The sequence below is a fragment of the Salvelinus alpinus genome, chromosome 11, assembly GCF_045679555.1.
Source record: "Salvelinus alpinus chromosome 11, SLU_Salpinus.1, whole genome shotgun sequence".
Taxonomy (NCBI): Eukaryota; Metazoa; Chordata; class Actinopteri; order Salmoniformes; family Salmonidae; genus Salvelinus; species Salvelinus alpinus.
In genome coordinates this window covers 19,141,922-19,158,921 of record NC_092096.1, presented here as the reverse complement: position 1 = coordinate 19,158,921, position 17,000 = coordinate 19,141,922, and the positions used below count along the sequence as shown (strand labels likewise).

General features: G+C 41.1%; 1 protein-coding gene across 1 annotated transcript; it reads right to left on the bottom strand.

The window, feature by feature from the left end:
• Nucleotides 1-292: 292 nt before the first annotated feature.
• Nucleotides 293-16,809, bottom strand: LOC139533269 (zinc finger protein 665-like). The gene is made up of 4 exons (XM_071331339.1): nt 16,510-16,809; nt 10,444-11,802; nt 4,357-4,524; nt 293-3,046 (listed from the first exon to the last, which is right to left on the bottom strand). The coding sequence occupies exons 1-4, from the start codon at nt 16,673-16,675 to the stop codon at nt 1,782-1,784; spliced, it is 2,958 nt and encodes a 985-aa protein (XP_071187440.1). The 5' UTR covers nt 16,676-16,809; the 3' UTR covers nt 293-1,781.
• Nucleotides 16,810-17,000: the final 191 nt, after the last annotated feature.

The following is a 17,000-nucleotide window of genomic DNA, read 5'->3' as shown; positions in this document are numbered from 1 at the left end:
TTACAAATAGCAGTGTTGGGGCGATTTGTAAAGCCATAGTGGGTCAAATAATATTACTCGTAGGAAAGGTTTTCATCTTTGGCTCACAATCTGTGAATACTATACGATTAGAAAGGTTAAAAATATATATAAAACAACACAGCACAATTAAAAAATATATGGCACATGTAAACCAAACGGCGGTGGTCTATGGCGATAGGTAAGATGGGCTGAGAGTGGCATTAAGGAGTCTATGTTCAGTAATGTATGTAAAATGTATGTACAGTACCAGTCAAAAGTTTGGACACACCTACTCATTCAAGGGTTTTTCTTTATTTTTTATTATTTTCTACATTGTAGAATGATAGTGAAGACATCAAAACTATGAAATAACACATATGGAATCATGTAGTAACCCCCCAAAAAAGTGTTATACAAATCAAAATATATTTTATATCTGAGATTCTTCAAAGTAGCCACCCTTTGCCTTGATGACAGCTTTGCCTACTTTTGTAGCAGAAAAGATGTAAAGAACATATGGGTTTATGAAATAAGAGTAAATGTTACCTTTTTAATGAATAACATAACTTCTCTGTAAACAATAAAGGACGTCACAAAATGGTCGCCTAACGTCGTCAGGACGTTGTGTCATGGTTCCCTAGAGGATTTGTCTAGTTCCTGGCTGGTCTCGAGGACGTTTTGAAGGCATTCTTGAGATGTTGTGTCATGCTCTCCTGGAGGTTGTTGTCTAGTTCCCGGTTTGTTCCAAGGACGTTACCCAATGCCGTAAAGAAATGTTCTCCCCCCCAAAAAATGGTTTACCCAAGGCACGCGCACCCTAGTTTCATTACACCTCACCCCTTGTTACTGTTGCCAAGCCCATCAAGGCCCTGATTGTTGAACCACTGATCCAGTCACAGCTCTTTGTCTTTTGCCAATGCTAGGGACAGCCACCCCCACACACGAAAACAGTGCTTTTAACAGTGTTTTACACCCACATATGAGAATGTTCTCTTGGCCGGTTTCCACCCCGGTTACGTAACCCTGAACCTTAGAGGCTGCTGCCCTACATACATAGACTTGAATTCACTGGCCACTTTCATAATGGAACACTAGTCACTTTAATAATGTTTACATATCTTTGCTTTACTCATCTCATATGAATATAATGTATTCTATTCTACTGTATTTTAGTCTACGCCACTCCAACATTGCTCATCCTAATATTTATATATTCTTTAATTCCATTATTTTACTTTTAGGTTTGTGTGTATTGTTGTGAATTGTTAGATATTACTGCACTGTTGGAGCTAGAAACACAAGCATTATAGCTACACCCGCAATAACATCTGCTAAACACGTGTATGTGACCAATACAATTTGATTTGGGACCATGTATTCTGTTTAAGGTTAGTGATACACTGCTAAGCTAAAATGGTGTAAGCAATGACAATATGATTACATTTGACATGATCACTTAGTAGACTTTTGAATATGACCCAACCTGGGATTTGATCTGACAACCTCTGGATTTGGGATACGCTGATCTTCCTGCTGGGCCACAAAATCTGTAGAATTTCAGAAGTCCCCTACACATTCATACCCATAATACATCTCTGCACTTAACAAAATAGTGCCATCTGCACTGCTAATTTAGTCATCAGTTAATCTGACTATCCTCTCAGACTTCATTTACTTATTCCAGCTATGTGTCTGAGCGTGTACTCAAAATTGTCCACATCCTGACTTTTTATTTTCACCTTGTGACTAAATAGATCTTTGTCCTAATTTTCTTTCAGTTTTTATCCTAGTTTTCCTCCTTTGTGGATTTTTTTCACATGCGTCAGTAAGTTAGACTTTTGAGTGAAGCTTTTCCCGCAATCATCACAGCTAAATGGTTTCTCTCCTGTGTGAGTCAGTTTATGGTTCCTTAGGTTCCCCTTCTGATTGAAGCTTTTCCCACAGTCAGCACAGCTAAATGGTTTCTCTCCTGTGTGAGTAAGTGTATGCTTCTTTAGGGACCCCTTCTGATTGAAGCTTTTCCCACAGTTATCACAGCTAAATGGTTTCCCTCCTGTGTGAGTCCGTTTATGGTTCCGTAGGTTCCCCTCCTGATTGAAGCTTTTCCCACAGTCACTACAGCTAAATGGTTTCTCTCCTGTATGAGTCAGCATATGGCTCCTTAGGTTCCACTTATGAATGAAGCTTTTCCCACAGTCAACACAGCTAAATGATTTCTCTCCTGTGTGAGTCAACATATGGTTCTTTAGGTTCCCCTTCAAATTGAAGCTTTTCCCACAGTCTCCACAGCTAAATGTTCTCTCCCCGACTCCTGTGTGAATCCTCATGTGCTTGGACAGATATCCTTTGAGGCTGAAGGTCTTGGCACAAACAGGACAGGTGCAGGGTTTCCCACTGTGACAGAGGCGGACATGGGCCTTCAGTTTACAGGTGGAGGAGCAGCGTTTTCTGCAGAAGCTGCATTCACTGAGTCTCTTCTTGTGGAGAGTCATATGCCTCCCCACGTCAGCTTTCAGAGCAAACTTTTCACCACAGTCACGGCAGTGGTGAGTTTTTCTAGACGTGCTGGGTTTGGAACAATGTTCCGCCATTGATGGCCTGGGATCCAATCGTGGGCTGCTGTCAAGTCCTACTGGGTCACTGCTTACAGCTGACCTGTGGCTGGAGGCATTGTTTTGATTATCTGGAGGGTCACAGGGAATGTAGAGACCCTTAAGGTGGGTCACAGTAACAAAAGGTGTGAGATCCACTTGTTTAGGGTCACTCTCTCTGATCTCCACAGTCTGGGTTTGGGGAGAAGTGAAGGGCTGAAGTGGGTCCTCCTGATCACATTCACTTTTCACACAGGAAGGAGTGAATTTGATATCAGCCTCCAGCCCTTGAAGCTGCTCTTCCTCCTGACTGGTCCTGAGTTCCTCCTGCTCCTCTTTAATCTGTGGAAGCTCTGGGTTCTCCTGCCCCAGACTGGGGCTCCACTCCTGCTCACAGTGCTGCTGCTCAGGGAGAACCTCCTCTTCAGAGACAGCGAGAGAGAGCTGGAGGGAATCTGGAGGAAAGGAGAGACGAGCAGAGGTTATCTATAGAGCCTTTAGACAGTCGTCACTAGCTGGCACAGCCACAGCCATAAACTGAACTCAAGAACCAATTTCTCTCATTGAAAACAGCATGTGACCAGGAACTCTGCCAGAGCACATGGACAGTCAAAGGTCATACACAGTCAAAATCATGTTTTTCATGAAATTGGATGATATTTGAAGAAAACCAGAGTATGACCAAAGTATGAAAAATGACTGTTGCTTCTACATTGATAAAGTTTGATCATAAAGTTACTGGTTCCCTCCCCCATGTCAAACACTTCGATATATTAATAAGGGGACAAGGCGACATCACTTAATTTTAATGTGTGCTAACATAATATTCTCTTCTCTTTAAATAAGTACTGCATTGTCACAAACATCGGAGAACTCGTGTTTGCAGAGGGGCGTGGGTTATATAGCTGGTCATGGCTCACATCAACACCATCATCTCAGAAACCCTAGACCCACTCCAATTTGCATACCGCCCCAACAGAGCCATGGCTTGGGGGTAGAAGCTGTTAAGAAGCCTTTTTGACCTAGACTTGGCGCTCTGGTACCGCTTGCCGTGCGGTAGCAGAGAGAACAGTCTATGACTAGGTTGGCTGGAGTCTGACCATTTTTAGGGCCTTCCTCTGACACCGCCTGGTATAGAGGTCCTGGATGGCAGGAAGCCTGGCCCCGAGCAGTTGCCATACCAGGCAGTAATGCAACCAGTCAGGATGCTCTCGATGGTGCAGCTGTAGAACCTTTTGAGGATCTGAGGACAATTGCAAAATATGTTCAGTCTCCTGAGGTGGAAGAGGCTTTGTCACTTTGTCTTAGTGTGTTTGGACCATGATATCTATGCATACTCACTATAACTCCTGCTACATGTACATATTACCTCAATTACCTCGACTAACCTGTGCCCCCGCACATTGACTCTACCGGTACCCCCTGTATATAGCCTCGCTACAGTTATTTTACTGCAGCTCTCATTATTTTTTATTTATATATTTTTTTTTTAACTGCATTGTTGGTTAAGGGCTTGTACAATTTGGTGGTCACACCAGATACTGACTGGTTTTCTGATCAACCCCCCTACATTTTTAAGGTATCTGTGACCAAGATGCATATCTGCATTCCCGTTAATGTGAAATCCATAGATTAGGGCATAATGAATTTATTTCAATTGATTGAATTCCTTATATGAACTGTAACTTAGTAAATTCTGAGAAATTGTTAAATGTTGGGTTAATATTTTTGTCCAGCGTAGCCATCTGAAGATCTACATACTAACCTATTCTACATAGTTGTATCTCTGGTGTGATCCGCAGCAGTCTCCGTAGCCGATCATTCTCCTCGCGGTACTCCGCTACCGTTTCTTCAACTGCCCCTAAAATCTCCACAGCTGCCGCGGTTAAACGCTCATTTAAAAACACACGAAACGACTGTAGTTTAGACATGTTTCAGTCGACTGAGAATTGGGTATTCAACATGTATGTCTTCGTCGACGAGCACAAACAAACGCTCCCTACCGTTTTACTTCCGTATTGTTTTGTTCTGTTTTTATCAGCGGGTAACGAGCCCAGAAACAAATCACAGCGTCCCCATGGTGATGGGGTTTTACTACACGCTACAGACCAATGATACTGGGAATAGATACTGTAGTTCAGGGATTCTTGAAAGACGGGACAAACTCTACCTTCTTCACACAAATATTTTTCTTCATATAAAACATTTAAAATATACATTTTGATGGACCAAATAACCTCCTAATTCTTTCATTTCTTTCTGAAAATGCAACTAACTGGATTTATGGCAACTTCATTAGATACAATAAAAGGCATTTCATTTTTACATTTGTCAACAAGTGTGTTAAGGCCTTGATTGTTTCATTCTAACATTAGATTATTCAAATATGTAATACAAATCTCCAAACATTGTGTTTTATTTTATAGAGCTATATCAGGGATGGTTAACTGGTGACCCGGCCTTTTGAAGGCGCTCAGATCAATTTCCGTAAGAAGTTAAAACATTTTGGGGTCTCCACTAATTGTTGAGAGTTATAATATCTAATGTAATGTAGTAAAATACACAAGGTACAATATCGAAGTTTGGTTGTGCATCAGCAGTTTCTCTCTTGATATGTCAGCCACTGACAGTCACTCAATTATCTTACATCAGCTACCCTCTTTTTAGACTGGTGAATTAGTTTAACGGCCAGCTATCTAAACTTAGTAATCATGATCCAATTACCGGATGGCGGGCATTTTGGCATGTCTATCTAGATTCATAACTTAAAACAACATTTATTATGTTAACATCCATTAGATCAGTGCAGGCTGCTGAAGGGAGGACGGCTCATAATAATGTCTGGAATGGATTCACCGGAATGGCATCAAACACAAAGATGTGTTTTCCATGTGGTTGATACCACTCCACTGACTCCATTCCAGACATTATTAGGAGCCATCCTCCCCTCAGCAGCCTCCACTGCCTTAGATCTAGCACACCAAATACATCAATAGTTTAAGCATTTGTTTCAGAACAGTGATTCAAATAGATTTTCTCAATACTGACCAAAAAAAAAATATCTTAAGGGGGTCAGCCAGCGGTGACAGAGTTGACAACAAATACTAAAAACAGACTTATTTGTGCCACAAAAAATAAGTCCATACAAATATTTGTAAAATACAGAAAATTCTTCATTTGAAAATCAAGAATAAAAAAAAAAAAATGTTATGTTACTTCATTCAGGTGGTATGCAAAGTAGCAATTTCCTTTTCCCTCAGTTGCTTCAACATGTTTAAACCAAATAAAATATCCTCTCAGGGAGATGGAGTTAATGGTCACAACCATAAACTATGGTGATTTCAATATTATTTGTTTAAATCTATCAAAAGTTAGTGTCATGAGGAAAAATGTACTAACTACGACATGTGGTTGTCTCACCCAGCCATCTTAAGATGATTGCACTAATTGTTGCTCTGGATAAGAGTGTCTAGTAAATGACTAACATGTAAATACACAGCTGGCTGGACACGTATGCACAAACACAGTCCGTCCCCATGCATGTATACCTACAGTATGCCCATCCTGAGAGTTCTAGGCCTGTAACCTACTGCTATTCTAGCCAGTGGTCCTGTGGTGACCAAACACTGGGGTTTGACACTGGGGTGACTGGGGAACAAATGGCATGCTTAAAAGGTAACCTTTGTAGATTAAATCAAGTTTAGTCATGTCTTGTCGGTCTGGCTGAGAGTGCGAGACACACACCTGGAAGGAAAGAGAAGGATGAAATATATAATTGACATTCTCACTTCTCATGTTGTTGTAGCCTACTGAAAGGATCCACGTTAGTGTAATAGATCCACTTCATTGGCCAGCTAGCCGATTTCCTTTTGCTGTAGTAGGATGTAATGCAGACACCTCTTAATCAGAGGGACACTGAGGAGCAAACATGTGTTTAGTTTTATTTACTCAACATGCATTAGTCTAGAAGCCTGTATGTATAGAATGAAAATATGTCCTCCTTTGGGGAACATTTAAGCAGATACATCATCTACACCTCTTTCTATTGTAGTAGACTAATGCATACAGTTAAAGTCCCACTCCTCCACATTGTTGTCACGACTTCTGCCGAAGTCAATGCCTCTCCTTGTACGGGCGATGTTCGGCGGTCGACATCGCCGGTCTTCTAGCCATCGCCGATCCCTTTTTCATTTTCCATTTGTTTTGTCTCGTTTTCCCACACACCTGGATCTCATTCCCTCATTATGTGTTGTGTATTTAACCCTCTGTTTCCCCCATGTCTTTGTGTGGTATTGTTTATTCTGTGTTCATGTATGCGCACACTAGGCTGGTTGCGCTGGGTTATGTTCAACCAGTATTTTGTATTTCGTGTTCGTTTGTGCCGTGTGCTTTTGGTTCGCCAAATAAAAGGCTCCGTGTTACTACCAACTATCTGCTCTCCTGCGCCTGACTTTCTACAGCCCTTCACGCATACCTTGACAATTGTGGTCAATATGGATAACACACACCTGTTTACTTTGACTCTCCTGGTGTTGTGAACCTAATCCTGATTTACAGTCAACTCTGACCCCACAGTACACAACATCTACAACATCTTCTCACATGGTCAGTCATGTCTGGTTCCGTTTAGCATGGTCCTGTTTGGCTGTAATACAGTGTGTGTGTTTTAATGTGTTTAGTAATTGGTAAGAGTCAGGGGCATCATGCACCCATTATTTTAGAGGGGGCACGCGGTACGTGAGGTTCGAGGGGGCGTGGTTCAGAGAATGTAGCGTGTTTCAAACACGGCCTACCCCGCAAGCTAGAGTTGTCGTGTCTTTGGCTATGCCGGATTAAGTGATATGACATGCTATTCTATAAAATAATTTATCTGTAATTAATATTAACTGATTAAGCTAATCATGTAAATGTAATTAACTAGAAAGTCGGGGCACCACAAAATAATGTTTAGAGCTGTTATCTTCTGAATAAACTCTTAAAGACCTGGTAATCTTTTACCTCAATAGCAGTCAATATTTAATCGTCGCCTTATTCAGTCTCATCTGAAAGTTGTAAATTCTTGGTTATCTTCACGCACCCTGGCTAACAAGTTGAATCAGCAATATAAAATTATTTAATTATTTATTTACTAAATACCTAAATAATCACACAGAATTACATCTACACAGAATGGATCATACATTGATTACGAATTATGTCATAAAGGAAAACGGCCCTAGCGGACGGAACAGATATGACGGCTGGTTACACAAAGAAAGGGGGTTGGGTTTTGAATGAAAGAGCGGGAAGACTGAGGAACAAAAAGATTTTGTGTATCTATCGGGCCGTAGGCAGCTATGCTATCGTAAATACAGTATTTTATGCATTCTAAATAACCACCTATTTGAAAAAGGAAAATGGAATAAATATTTACTCTGAGCTGCGCTTCGGTAGATTGCGCAGCTCAAAACTTGAGACTTCTGTGGCATTGTGTTGTGTGACAAAAATGAACATTTTAGAGTGGCCTTTTATTGTCCCCACGTTTAATTAGCTTCTTGATATGCCACACCTGTCAGACGGATGGATTATCTTGGCAAAGGAGAAATGCTCACTAACAGGGACTATGATTACTACAAGTTTAGATAGCTGGCCGCTAGACTAATTTACCAGTCTAACAAATGTTAGCTGACATGGGCTAATTGAGTAACTATCAGTTATCAGAGATAACAGAAAAACTGCTGATGCGCAACCAAACGACAAAATTGCATCTTGTGTTTTGTACTATTCCAACTCGCCACAGTAACTTGAGACCCCGACAAGTAAAAAATATATATTATAAAGGGTCAATCCCTGAGCTAGACTATCTAGCATCTCTTTGCTCCGTGGTACACCTTGGGAGAATTGGGGGGGGGGGGGGGGGGGGGTACTCTTGATCCAGTCAGTGTTCCCACGTCGCAAAATACCGCTGACATCTTTTCTATCAATAATTATGATAAAACTTAATGAATTAAGTTCAGTAATTAATGTAACAGTAAATGAAATAACACTGGTAAATGTAATACATTTTCCATTTGTAATAACTTAACGTTTTTATGTGATAAACCTGGTTAATGTAATAACTTGCCAGTAAACGTAATAACTTTTTCCAATAAATGTAATAAGTTTACATTCACCAGTGAATTACATTATGAATAATGTAATAACATAACAAAATCAATGTTTTATGTAGTACTGCCCTGAATTTAATGCACATTCCACCACCCACTGCCAATCACAACACAAACTCTCTGATACACACACACACACACAGAGTTAACACTTTACGTGATTATTAACCAATCTTATTATTATGTTTTCCAGTGGTTTTTATGTTATCTGGTGCTTATTATGTTATCTTGTGGTTATTATGTTATCTGGGGGTTTTTATGTTATCAGGTGTTTTTTATGTTATCTTGTGGTTATTATGTTATCTGGTGGTTATTATGTTATCTGGTGGTTATGTTATCAGGTGGTTATTATGTTATCAGGTGGTTATTATGTTATCAGGTGGTTATTATGTTATCAGGTGGTTATTCTGTTATCTGGTGGTTATTATGTTATCTGGTGGTTATTATGTTATCAGGTGGTTTTTATGTTATCTGGTGGTTATTATGTTATCTGGTGGTTATTATGTTATCAGGTGGTTATTATGTTATCAGGTGGTTATTATGTTATCAGGTCATAAGCAACTTTTTTAATGAATAACATAACTTCCCTGTAAACAATAATGAGTCTTTAGGACCTCCCGGGACGTCACAAAATGGTCGCCTAAAGTAGTCAGGATGTTCTGTCATGGTCCCCTAGAGTTTTTTTGTCTAGTTCCTGGAGACGTCACCTGATGTACAGAAAGAACCCCCCACCCCCATTACCAGGACACGCGCACCCTAGTTGTATTACACATCACTCCTTGTTACTGTTGCCAAAACCATCAAGGCCCTGACTGGGTGAACCACTGATCCAGTCACAGCTCTTTGTCTTTTGGCAATGCTAGGGACAGCCACCCCCACACACAAACAGTGCTTTTAACAGTGTATTACACCCACATATGAGAATGTTCTCTTGGCCGGTTTCCACCCGGTTACGTAACCCTGAACCTTAGAGGCTGCTGCCCTACATACATAGACTTGAATTCACTGGCCACTTTCATAATGGAACACTAGTCACTTTAATAATGTTTTCATATTTTTGCTTTACTCATCTCATATGTATATAATGTACTCTATTCTACTGTATTTTAGTCCATGCCACATTGATCATCTTAATATTTATATATTCCTAAATTCCATTCTTTTACTTTTAAGTTTGTGTGTATTACTGTGAATTGTTAGATATTACTGCACTGTTGGAGCAAGAAACACAAGCATTTCTCTACACCCACAATAACTTCTGCTAAACACGCGTATGTGACCAATACAATTGTATTTTATTTGGGACCATGTATTCTGTTAAGGTTAGTGATACACTGTTTAGCAAAAATGGTTAAAAAAAAAAAAGAGTACTCAATGACAATATGATTACATTTGACATGATCACCTAGTAGACTTTTCAATATGACCCAACCTGGGATTTGAACTGACAACCTCTGGATTTGGGATATGCTGATCTTCCTGCTGGGCCACAAAATCTGTAGAATTTCAGAAGTCCCCTACACATTCATACCTATAATACATCTCTGCACTTAACAAAATAGTGCCATCTGCACTGCTAATTTAGTCATCAGTTAATCTGTCTATCCTCTTATTGACTCAATTTACTTATTCCAGCTATTTGTGTCTATGAAAGTGTACTCAGAATATTGTCCACATCCTGATCTTGTGACTAAATATCTTCTTTCAGTTTTCATCCTGTTTGCCACCTTTGTGGATGTTTTTCACATGCGTCAGTAAATTAGACTTTTGAGTGAAGCTTTTCCCACAGTCATCACAGCTAAATGGTTTCTCTTCTGTGTGAGTCAGTTGATGGTTCCTTAGGTTCCCCTTCTGATTGAAGCTTTTCCCACAGTCAGCACAGCTAAATGGTTTCTCTCCTGTGTGAGTCAGTGTATGCTTCTTTAGGGATGCCTTGTGACAGAAGCTTTTCCCACAAGCATCACAGCTAAATAGTTTCTCTCCTGTGTGAGTCAGTGTATGCTTCTTTAGGGATGCCTTGTGACAGAAGCTTTTCCCACAAGCATCACAGCTAAATGGTTTCTCTCCTGCATGAGTCACCATGTGTATGGTTAAGCGTTCCTTGCGATTGAACATTTTCCCACAGTCACCACAGCTAAATGGTTTCTCTTCTGTGTGAGTCAGTGTATGCTTCTTTAGGGACCCTTTCTGACTGAAGCTTTTCCCACAGTCGTCACAGATAAATGGTTTCTCTCCTGTATGAGTCACCATGTGCACTGTTACGTGTTCCTTACGATTGAACCCTTTCCCACAGTCGCCACACTTAAACTGTTTCTCCCCTGTGTGAATCCTCATGTGCTTGGACAGATCTCCTTTGAGTTTGAAGGTCTTGCTACAAACAGTGCAGGGTTTCCCACTGTGACAGAGGCGGACATGGGCCTTCAGTTTACAGGTGGAGTTGTAGCGTTTTCTGCAGACTCGGCATTCGCTGAGTATCTTCTTGGAGAGAGTCACATGCCTCTGCAGGTCAGGTTTCAGAGCAAACATTTCACCACAGTGGCGAGTTTTTCTAGACGTGGTGCTGGGTTTATAACGGTGTTCACCCATTGATGGGTTTGGATTCAATGATGAGCTGGGATCAAATGATGAGCTGGGATCCATCGGTGGGCTGCTGTCAAGTCCTACTGGGTCACTGTTTACGGCTAAGCTGTGGCTGGAGGCATTGTTCTGATTATCTGGAGGGTCACAGTGAATGTTGAGGCCCTTAACGTGGGTCACAGTAACAAAAGGTGTGAGATCCACTTGTTTAGGGTCACGCTCTCTGTTCTCCACAGTCTGGGTTTGGGGAAGAATCAAGGACTGAAGTGGGTCCTCCTGATCACATTCACGTTTCACACAGGAAGGAGCAAATTTGATATCAGCCTCCAGCCCTTGAAGCTGTTCTTCCTCCTGAGTGGCCATGAGTTCCTCCTGAATCTGTAGAAGCTCTGGGTTCTCCTGCCCCAGACTGGGGCTCCACTCCTGCTCACAGTGCTGCTGCTGCTCAGGGAGAACCTCCTCTTCAGAGACTGAGAGCTGCAGGGAGTCTGGAGGAAAGGAGAGATGAGCAGAGGTTATAGAGCCTTTAGACAGTCGTCACTAGCTGGCACAGCCATAGTCATAAACCCTGCCTATTTCTAACATGCATCTTCTTAAAGCAGAACTGAACTCAAGAACCAATGTCTCTCATTGAAAACGTTATTTGTGACATCGATATTTGTTCGAAAAATGTATTCCAGTGTCAAAATGGTTGGTACATTTTGGCCATAAAGTATCTTCCAAAACAGAGTTGTGAGATTTGAGGGTACGATTTAGATTTCCACAATAGCCTTTGAGTCGTGATGGGGACAACTGTAGCATTTTAGCTAACCCTTCGCCTAACCTTAACCCAATTCTCCTAACCTTTGTTGTTAGTTCTCCTAACCCCCAATGTAAATTCTCCCCATAATTCTCCTTTGTTGGTATGATGCAACAAGCAACCTGGTCTCAGAGAAAGACGTATAATACTATAGCTCCTCAAATACAGATGATAAGTTAGCTCAACTAATTCGTATGCCATTGTACGACCAGGTAAGACATATGATACTATAGCTTCTCTAATTCATATAATATTGTACGAAGGCTATGACACGTTTATAATGTAATCGAATGTAATACATCATACTAAATGTAGGGAAGAGATTTACATACCAAATGACACCGGTGCTTCGAGGCTTGTAACATTTTCAAAGCAGTCTGATCCTATACAAAAGTACAGCTGATGCTTGTATAAAACGTATATTACACCGTAATCAATGATGTCCGAAGCTTTGTTCGATCACATGCTTTTCAGAAATGTGTGTTGCAAAATGTGAGATTTTTTTCTTCTTCAAAGTTACAATTGAACAGTAGCTCAGCAGGAAGGGTTGGGAACCATAGAACACTTACGATAAGACAGGGTCGAATCACAGCAAAAGCACAATATTTAGATTTATTTTTATGTGAAACCACACTATCTGCACATTGTGGTTCTAATAATTCATTTAATTTAGTAGGCGACATAATAAGCTTTTGTCACACTCACATCCTCCTAAATAACGGCATAGATTCAGTTTTAGAAGTTTTTTGAATTGAGGCAATAAAGGGAAGTGGAATATAAGATGCCTACCTCGTATTCTTACTATTTAGGTGTTCAAAGCCTGTGACCCCGCGACTAACCACCACGACTAACCACCGCACTACAGAGTTTTGATATTATTTTTTCCCAAATCAGTTATCTGAACTAGGGATGCACGATATATCGTAAGCATATCGGAATCAGACGATATTAGCTAAAAATGCCAACATCGGCATCGACCCGATGTCTAGTTTAACGCCGAAGTGCAAAACCGATGTCAAAGCATTCCTTATTTAACGTAGGTAGATGACGTAATGACGCCACAAAGAATACAGCGCTACACGTGCAACACAGCATTCCTAACCTAGCCCACAATGTCTGCTGTGTGGATCTATTTTGAAGTTTCAAAGGAAGATAACAAAAAGGCCATATGCAACATTTGTGCTGCTATTATTTCCTGAGGGGAGAAAGTGACATCTTTCAAAACCACAAACCTAAATGCTAATTTGAAAGTGCATCACCCCCAGACGTTCAGCAACTACTTAAAACAAAAGCTGAAAGAAACTAAGCGCACACCTCCAACAACTAAGCAAGTAGAGCAGTCATTTGAAAGAGAAAGACAATTTCAGAGAGACATCGCAAAAGGCTAAATCCATTAAAGCCAAGATAATGGAATTCATTGCCCTTGACAATCAACCGTTCTCTGTCGTGGATGATGAGGGCTTTTGCAGACTGGTCGAGCACCGGTACACACAACTGACCGGCGTCAGTTGTTCGAATGGCGCTAGGAGAGTTCCCATGTTTCAAACATGTTCTCAAATGCCATTGAAATGGCAGCAGCGGTATGAGACCCAGCACATTCTTGAGCATGTACAGCCTTCCTCAGTACGAAATCCTCGTCAACCCACTGTGGCATGCTAATGGCGCTGACATCGCTGGTCCAAATGTCAGTGGGAAGCTAGTAGCAGTGACACCCATGGATGTGTGTTTCAACTAACATAAACAGTAGCGCCTACTTGGTAGTGTGTACCGGACTGGTCGAGCATCCATTTGAGAACATGTTTGAAACATGGAAACATGAACACTCTCCTAGCGCCATTGGAACAACTGACTGGAGAAATAAGCTCATCAACTGCGTCTGCAGCAGACGTGATACCCTCTGTCATGGCATTGAAGCGCCTGCTCAACAAAACTGCCCACACAGACCGTGGGGTTAAACTTACAAAAGTACTCAAGGCTGAAACCCTTTTCCACCCAGACTAAAGGTCCAGAAGCTTCTGTGCATGTGTGGATCATGTTCTGCGCATGTGTTTATTCTCTACTTCACGCACAGTCTCTGCTCTACTCGTAAAGAACAGGTAACTCTGCTAATTTAATAAAGTTATATCAAAGCTGAATCAATGTCTGCAAGATCTTATAAATGATAGTATTCTACATAACAGAAGACAGCATAACGTTACTGTAAGACAGAAACACCAACGCATTTTTCTCTAATGGCCAAGACTCAACAAGGTGCCACCAGGCAAAATACACAGGTAGGCTATGCTACAGTTTGACAGCACCATCTGCTCTAAACTTCACTGTGCATCATTCAAAACAACACTGTATAACTCAAGAAGATCTAAACGTAAATCCCCATGAAACTGATTAACACCAAATTAGGGCCGAAACGATACCAGTATTACGATACTCGTTAGTATTGTGTCATGGAAACGAAACACGAAGAGGATTTAACTTCTTCAGGAAAACAGCCCTAATGTTGGAAACAAACATCATTATGTTGTCATCCAAAGACACATTTATTTTCCAAGCTATAATACACAATGTTTTACATACAGCAGGTTTTAAAGAACCAAAGAGTTTGATCTGCTTGGTGTTTTCATTGGAAAGAATATTGTGATACTGGTATCGTCCCGGCCCGAGATCACATGGTTGCTATGCAGATGCTGCATCGACGTTACACCGGTAAACATTTCAAATGTGTCATTCACGGTTGACAGTGAGAAATGTGAAGGGAAGTAGACCACAAAAATGTGTTTGTAAAGAAACACAAGCGCAGAACGTGATCAACACGTGGGACATACATTTGAAAAAAATGCAGGTGAAAAGTTGGATCCCCAGCCACACTTTTGTTTTAAACGCTACGAGTAATGCACCGTTTCTCGGCTACGGAGCTATAAATTAACTGGAGACAGTGTCCAAGAATGACGACCGTTGTTTCTAACATAATCCACTCACGTTTCGTGGTTTCTGCCATATTCCTAGATCTGGTTTAACTGATACGACTACACCTACGTACTAGCACAGTGCACACTGGACAGACGGCAGTATCGTACGAACATGTGTAACGGATGTGAAATGGCTAGCTAGTTAGCGGGTACGCGCTAATAGCGTTTCAATCAGTTACGTCACTTGCTCTGAAACCTAGAAGTAGTGTTGCTCCTTGCTCTGCAAGGGCTGCGGCTTTTGTGGAGCGATGGGTAACGACGCTTCGTGAGCGACCGTTGTTGATGTGTGCAGAGGGTCCCTGGTTCGCGCCCGGGTCGGGGCGAGGGGACTGGTCTAAAGTTCTACTGTTACACATGCTCCACCACCGGGAACTCTGCCAGAGCACGTGGACAGTTAAAGGTTACGAACATTCAAAAATCATGTTTTTCATTAAACTTGAAGGAAACCAGATCAAAGTATGATGACAAAAGTATGACAAATGACTGTTGCTTCTTCATTGATAAAGTTTGATCATAAAGTTTCTGGTTCCCTCCCCCATGTCAAACACTTGGATATATTATTAAGGGATAAGGTGATTATTAAGGGGATCACATTCATTTTAATCAAATCAAATTTTATTAGTCATGTAGAGGGAGTTATTAAAGTGACTATGTTAAGTTGGATTAAAATAAACACAGTTGACAGTGAGGTCATTTCTTTTTTTGATGTTTATAATGTTAATATCTTCAGATGTAAATGTTAGAAAATAATTCAATGTATGTTTTGGGGACAAAGGAGGCGGTGGGGTTATGGTATGGGCAGGCATAAGCTACAGACAACAAACACAATTGCATTTTATCGATGGCAATTTGAATTCACAGAGACACCGTGACGAAATCCTGAGGCCCATTGTCATGCCATTCATCCGCTGCCATCACCTCCTGTTTCAGCATGACAATGTACAGCCCCATGTTGCATGGATCTGTACACAATTCCTGGAAGCTGAAAATGTCCCAGTTCTTCCAAGGCCTGCATACTCACCAGACATGTCACCCATAGAGCATGTTAGCGATTTTCAGGATCGACATTTAGGACAGTTCCAATTCCCGCCAATATCTAGCAACTTCGCACAGCCACTGAAGAGGAGTGGGACAACATTCAACACGCCACAAGCAACTGCCTGATCAACTCTTATGTGAAGGAGATGTCCCCCTGCATGAGACAAATGGTGGTCACACCAGATAGTGACTGGTTTTCTGATCAACCCACCTACATTTTAAGGTATCTGTGACCAACAGATGCATATCTCTATTCGCAGTAATGTGAAATCCATAGATTAGGGACAAATGATTTTATTTCAATTTCCCTATATGAACTGTAACTTTGAAATTGTTGCATGTTGCGTTTATATTTTTGTTCAGTGCCACTATCTGTAGATCTACATACGAACCTATCCTACATAGTTGTATCTCCGGTGTGATCCGCAGCAGTCTCCGTAGCCGATCATTCTCCTCGCGGTACTCCGCTACCGTTTCTTCAACTGCCCCGAAAATCTCCACAGCTGCCGCAGTTAAACGCTCATTTAAAAGCACACGAAACGACTGTAGTTTAGACATGTTTCTGTCGACTGAGAGTTGGCTATTGCGCTAGTATGGCTTCGTCCTCGATGAAAAAGTTGTGGTCACCAAAAAAAAACGCGCGCTCAGTTGTACTTCCGTCTTGTCTTGTTCTGTTTTTATCAGCGGGTAACGAGACCAGAAACAAATCACAGCGTCCCCATGGTGATGGGGTTTTACTACAAGCTACAGACCAATGATACTGGGAATAGATACTGTAGTTCAGGGATTCTTGAAAGACGGGACAAACTCTACCCTTTTCACACAAATATTTTTCTTAATATTAACATTTGAAATATAAATTTTGATGGACCCAAATACTCTC

What these genes read in the sequence shown, in the direction of transcription:
- LOC139533269 (XM_071331339.1), bottom strand. Translation starts at nt 16,675, where the DNA reads ATGTCTAAACTACAGTCGTTTCGTGTGCTTTTAAATGAGCGTTTAACT. An exon ending in GATACAACTATGTAGGATAG is followed by an intron (nt 11,803 to 16,509) that starts GTTCGTATGTAG and finishes CCTTTCCTCCAG; the next exon opens with ACTCCCTGCAGCTCTCAGTC. An exon ending in GATACAACTATGTAGAATAG is followed by an intron (nt 3,047 to 4,356) that starts GTTAGTATGTAG and finishes CCTTTCCTCCAG; the next exon opens with ATTCCCTCCAGCTCTCTCTC.